General features: G+C 50.2%; 1 protein-coding gene across 1 annotated transcript in view; it reads left to right on the plus strand.

Annotated features, from left to right (window-relative positions):
• Positions 1-4,500: 4,500 nt before the first annotated feature.
• NRIP2 (nuclear receptor interacting protein 2) overlaps positions 4,501-6,447 on the plus strand; it is a 16,415-nt gene continuing 14,468 nt past the window's right edge. Inside the window, exon 1 of the mRNA XM_010136304.1 lies at positions 4,501-4,731. Within this exon, the coding sequence (XP_010134606.1) occupies positions 4,501-4,731 (231 nt within the window). The remainder of the gene's footprint in view (positions 4,732-6,447) is intronic.

The raw sequence follows: 6,447 nt of genomic DNA on the forward strand, positions 1-6,447 counted from the left end.
ACCTTTCTTTTCTCAAAGGATTTTTTTAGAGATGGAAGGGGAGAGAGAAGCATGCGTAGTTTACCTGAGTAAGGTTTGTCCTCTCATCCCTCCTCTGCACCATCTGTGCATCCAAAAACTGCGCAGGCTGCGACAATGCAAGAGGATGAGCAGAAAACAGTCTCACAGTGATCCTGCACTGGGCCACCACAAGGAATCTCCTGGCCTTCACACAGTTGCTACACCCAGGGACACTTCTACAGCCACTCGAAGTGTGCTCTGTCAGACTGAGACAGTGCCTTGGAATCTGGTGTAATGTAGAAACAAGCCCTGGGCTGGTCACGTTACGTGGGAGCTATTGTTGAGCTCTGTAACAGCCCAGCCCAGCTCAACCCAAAAAAATGGTAAAGCCCTTTATCTGCAATCTGCCCTCTCAGCTGCACCGTCCTGGCTCTACAAGAGGATAAAATAATGAATTCCAAATTGTTGAAAGAGAAAAATTCAAGGCTGAAGAGAATTCTCTAACAAATATTAGAACAAGTATTAGAAGTTGGAAAAGTAGCAGAAGAATATTTTAAAGAGGAATTATTAGGTTAGGTACAGCTTCCCAAAAGTGAGATACAAGGGCAACCTCTGGTGAAAGAACCTCACCTTTTGAAACTTAAAGTCAGACCTGTGAAAGCCTTCAGCAGAGGAGCTCCCAAAACAGCTGGGATACCCCCTAATGCCTCCCTGGCAGGGGGAGGTGAAATCTTGACTTTGTTCCTTTATTCTGGGAGTTACTTATTTCTGCAAAGGATTCCATCCCCCTCCTTCACCGCTCCGGTTCATTAATTTCTTGAACAAAGCTATAGCTGGCTGGAATATTGACCCTCCCCTGTCTCCCAGCTGGGCAAACTGGTTACTGGGAAATGCTGTTTTTCAGTGCCTTTCTGCAGAAATACGGGCACTAGTTCTGAATTCTTCAGCATTTCTTAGACATGGAAGGGGTCAAGACCAGGAACCAACAGCCACAAATACAGTTACAGAACTGTGGCTTTGTGGTTAGAAGCTGGAATATTTTGCTTCAGAGCTCTCACTAGTCTGTAACTTCTTGAGCTAGAAGGCCGAGCTGCTAGCGGGAGCAGGGGAAGGGCTTTTCTCTGCTGTGGAGGTGGAGTGGTTCTTCCAACGTCTGAATAGCACTTCAACATATCCTGTAAGAATTTCTGTGTGAAGGGTGTAGAATAGGGAGGTACAACGGGTTATGGTTATTGTATGCAGCTGGAACACAGATGGAAAATAATTTCTCACTGGTATGGGATCGTGTATAGATGTTTTTATCTAAATCAGTTTTATTTTTCTAAAGCAGGCTGTTGGTGAGTCATACACCATCTTCCATGGCCTACAAAAGATGATCGGGAAAGGCGTAGTTACTGGGAATAAACTTAAATTTGCTGCACTGTGGTCTGGCTCTCCATTAGAAAAGCTTTAGGCGTGACCATTCTGAAAAGAAAAAAAAAAGGAAAAAGAAAAAAGAAAAAACAAACCTGAAAGCACCTAACCTACTTAGTAAATGTTCTCTATTTATGAAGAACAGGATGGAAAAAGTAATAGCTGAATAGAAAAAACCAGTGACCTAGAACCCAGCGTGACTCCAAAGGGAGAAGACAATTTCTTACTGACGCTGCATCCATCAAAATGCTCGGGGGCTTTAGGCGTGACCATTCTGAAAAGAAAAAAAAAAGGAAAAAGAAAAAAGAAAAAACAAACCTGAAAGCACCTAACCTACTTAGTAAATGTTCTCTATTTAAGAAGAACAGGATGGAAAAAGTAATAGCTGAATAGAAAAAACCAGTGACCTAGAACCCAGCGTGACTCCAAAGGGAGAAGACAATTTCTTAGCTGACGCTGCATCCATCAAAATGCTCGGGGGTTTTTGTTGTGTTTTGTTTTTTACCAGATCTGGGAACTAACATACCACAGGATGTAAAGAATTAAGGTACCTGCTTTTGGAGCAGAAGGAATGAGGGACGGGAGAAAGCTTTAAATAAGATTTGAAGAATTCTCCCCTTTGAGGCACTAGGAGAGAAATATTTTGTGAGTTAGGGGCTAGGACTAGCTAGTCAGACCGTAAAGCAGGACTACTCAAGAAACGGCTCCCGCACAGCTGCAAGGCAAACCGGTTTTGGCTGGGCTTTGCCAAAGCGCAGTGCAGGAACAAATAACGAAGGGTGGCTAGCTGCAAGGGGAAACTGGGACTGGGAACTGCGAGCTCCTCCTCCTCTTCCTACCCACAAGCACGTCCAAGCGGGGAGACCATCTCACCAGAAATCGTGTAGTTCTGTCCGTAGCTTTCAAAGCAGGGATCTGGGCCCAGGATGTTCTTTTCTTCTTTATAGTTTGAAGATCTGATTTGAGGCTTTAAGAAAATTGGCAGTGCCATCGCCGCCAGCAGAAGCAAAGCTGCCTTGTCAAGGCTGCCCCGCCGAGGGCCCCCACAGACAGCTGGGGTGAAACACCCCTTGTCCCTGGGTGAGAGTAGAGGTGCATGATTCAGTACTGGTTTATGTAGACGGTTGAAGGACTTGATAGCAAGACTCAGAGCACGCTCAGTGAAGCCACAAGAGGTCAAAAATGTGTGTAAATCAGGAATCAGGACAATCCAGAGGTAAGAAAACAAGACCATGGGAACACAGCATCCCTGGGAATATCCATTATTTAAACTCTTCTCTTAAATCAGCTTGCAGAGAGACAAGGATTGTTGAAAACAGTTCTGCTGAGCTCTCGAGGGGACTCTGCCTGCACTACGATGCTGGAGTTTGGCCTTGTAGTGTAAAGCCGTTAGAATGTGTTTCTACTCCCACTCCTGCCCAATCTGGTTTTGTGAGTTGGTGCTGTGGAAACTGTGAGACCTTGTGTAAAGCAGTTAGCCTACTGGGAACAGAAACGCTAACCTCTTCAAATTTTAGAACGGCTCTAAAAACGACCAGCCTCCCTTCTAACATTTGAGGACCAAAGATCCTAAGAGAAACGCTAACGCTGTGATTATTAGCAGGCAGTACAAGGTGAACACCATGGTTTGCTTTGCACCGAGGCCAAATTTTTGTAGTTTTCTGTGACCACACCGAGGTCTCACAGTGGCTGATGTGACTCACCTCCGTACGTGGACCACTGGACTTACTTCCTAACATTGTCAACTCAGTGTTATGTTTTTATATACAATCATCTAGAACATAGAAATAACTGGTTTCAGTAATTTTGGATTGTTACACACTACTAAGCTGGAGAAAAAGAAGAAGAGCAACAGAAAGGCTCCTTTTGCTGTAACTTTCACAGTCTGTTGCTACTTACTGTTCCTTCCATGTTGCATATGAAAGCTGATTCACCCCCAGCTGACATTCATGGAAAGGTAATGCTGCCCTCAGCTTCAGAGCTGAGTAAAACTCAGTTTCCTCCTCTGGACACAACATCAGAACTGGTGCTTACTGGGGGAGTGCGTTCACCAGTGAAAAGGGTGAATAAAGCAGTCACAGTTCAAGTTGAAACTCACAGTTTCAAGCAGGGCAATGGGGAGGCAGGAAGTTGAAAAAGTGAGCTCTGCCAGCTCTTCTCTCCCCGGAGAGGAGGGATGACTGCCTGGTCCAGGCATCCCACAACACGGCAATGTCGGCATCCCCTTCGTGTAAACAGGGAGCCAAGGCGACAGGCTAGGGATTTTAGGCTTCTGCAGCCTACTGTAGATGGAAAGGAGGTGAAAATGAGGGCAGTGTCAGACCATACACATTTGCCCTGGCTGGAAGCAGGGCCTTCAGCATTTCATTCAAGCTATACAGCAAAATCCTTCAGAGCAGCCTATCGCAAATGCCTGACACTCTCTGCAGAACGGAGACTGGGCATGCCTGCCAGGAGCTTTGAGGCGGATGCTCTCTCCCGTTTACTGAGGCACTGCATCATCTCCTAGGCTGAACCGTGTTGTTGCCCGTATTTACAGATTCCCTGAGATGCATCAAAGGCTCCGCAGCTGAGACAGACAGACAGAGCAGACAGACAGATGGACACAGAGGCACAAACACACGCATGCGTGCGCACAGCCAGAGGGAGGTAAGGCCAGCCCCCACCGGGGCCATCCTTCTGCTGCTGGATTTTTCCAGCTGGAGCATCTTGCCGGCTCTGCTGTAATTTATGGAAATTGCTTTCTGACGTGGGGCTTTTTCTATTACGACAGGGTACCACCGACTGGAGGAGGCAGAGCTGCAGTCAGGACGGGAGAGACGGAGAGGAAGAGGTAGGGAGCAGAGGGGCACTGGGGGAGTGGAGAGGACGGAGGGAGAAAAAGGCACAGAGAGACTTCAGAGATGGGTGAGATCTCTTCTAACTAAGAGAGCAGAAAGGAAGGCAGAGAAAAGGAGAGAAGGAGAGCTGTGGGGAAGGGAAAGGAGCTCAGAGACTGAGACAGCCTCAGGAGGACAAACACCAGGAGACAAGTTCAGGGAACACCCCAGCACAGCAAGGAGAACCTGTTCTGTCTGAATCTTCACTATGAGCACAAGGAAGAGCTGCCCCCTGCCACTGGGGCAAGGAGACCGGGAGGAAAAGCAGAGTGAGGGTACTCCTGACTTGGAGCGACCGGAGTGTGAGGTGGAGCTGAGGAACAAAGCTATTCTGCAACAGAAGAGGCGCCTTAAACAGGCCACCCAGTTTGTGCACAAGGACTCTGCTGACCTGCTGCCCCTGGACGGCTTGACAAGGCTTGGCACCTCCAAGGATCTGGTGAGTTCAGTGGGACCCCGTTTGGGAGGGGCTCCTCCTAATAGACTTCGTCCCAGTTGGGAACTGCTGTCAGGCTTTATAAAAGGGACATGGGTTCAGCAAAGACGAAACTTCAGCATCATCTAGGAGCAGGGCAGGGCCAGGGGCAGGAGTGAATCACCCATTTTTTGTATCCGTCTTCCCATGCATTCCGTAGGGACCAAACTCCTCACAGAGGCAGGCAGACATGGACTGGAAGAACTCCCTGGGATCCAACTTTCCACTCACCCAGTACATGGTCATCTAACATGCATCTTTTCAAGTGGGACATCTCTGAAAGCCCCCATGTATTCCTGCATGATCCGACTCAAAAGCAGACTCCTCCCTGGACTCAGCAGGGAGTTCACGAATCTCCGAAAGGCTTATGTTTGACCTTGTCACCTTTTTGCATGATTCCCTTTGCCTCCAGTCTGGATTTCCGGAGGGGCAAACACAGGGTAGGACTGCGAGCCAGGCACGCAGGCAGCTGCAGCCTCCAGCACCGGCGATGACACCTTTGGAAAGGAGGTAGTGGGAGTGAGGCCTGTGGGTGTCTACTTGCAGAGAGGTGGAGCAGGAGGCATCAGGGAGGGAATCTGTTCCAGGAGCCTGGACAGTCTGTGGTCTGGAGGGAGCTCCCCAAGGCTGGGAGCAGTTTCCCATGGGACGTCCTGTTGGCTTAACCGCATGCATCTCCCCCTTGCTCTGACAGAATTGCTGTCTAACTTCTCCTCTCTGCCGTGTTGTTTAACTGCTCAAGGATGCAAAGGTCTAAAATATTTTCCCAAAAGCAGTCCTGGGTCTGGCCAGTGATGGGGGCACAACCTCTTATTCCAGATGTGCCAGCGGTTGCCCTTCCCTGCAGCCCATGCTTCCCTCTGTATCCTCAGACCGTTGCCACATACCATGGATGCTCACTCAGGTATTACCTCTTCCGGTTATTCTCTGGCTCCTGTGGCAGGAGCTGTGGCTTGTGCGGGACAAGCAGGGTCCCAGGTGCTGACCTTTCCGTGCAGCAGCTCTGCTGTGCGCAGAGGGGGTGTCAGTGCCGCATCCCCAGTACCGATGCACCCTCCGGCTCCTGCCACCCTCCCCACAGCCTTCTCATGCTGGTGAGAGTCCCTGGCTCAACAGGGTCAAGGAGTCATCCGGAGCTGTCACTTCATGGTTTGCCAGCCCTTCCCACATGGCTGTCACAGGGACTGCTCCTGAGCGTCCCTCTGGCCCTCAGCACGCTTGCTGCCTGAAATACAAGAGGGGAGACGCGTAAGTGTCGCGTGAGCGGGGAGCAGGGTCTCTCCTCTCTGTGGGGAAGGAGGCCTGGCCACGCCAGAGCCTGGAGGGTTCCCTACAGGCTGGCAGCATGGACGGGTTGGCACCGGCCTTTCATGCCCTGCAGCGCTGCAGCTGAAATATCTCCTCAAGAGGGGACGGCTAGACACCGTCCTCAGCTCTTCCTGCACAGCTTTCGGCAGGGAACGGGGAGGAGCCTCCTTTGAGTCTTTTGGTGCGTGTTCGCTGAGCCCATCCATCGAGGCAGAGAGGAGTATGTCCCCCTGCTTTGCTTTAGAACTGGCTCCTGTCGCCCGTGCCCCCAAAACCACAGCTGCGGTGCCAGCCAGCGGCCGCTGCGCCAGTCCCGCGCGGTACGGGTGGCAGCCTGGCCTCCAGAGGGGGGCAATCAGAAGCCCCCAACGC

This window comes from Buceros rhinoceros, unplaced genomic scaffold, assembly GCF_000710305.1.
Source record: "Buceros rhinoceros silvestris isolate BGI_N320 unplaced genomic scaffold, ASM71030v1 scaffold8115, whole genome shotgun sequence".
Lineage (NCBI taxonomy): Eukaryota > Metazoa > Chordata > Aves > Bucerotiformes > Bucerotidae > Buceros > Buceros rhinoceros.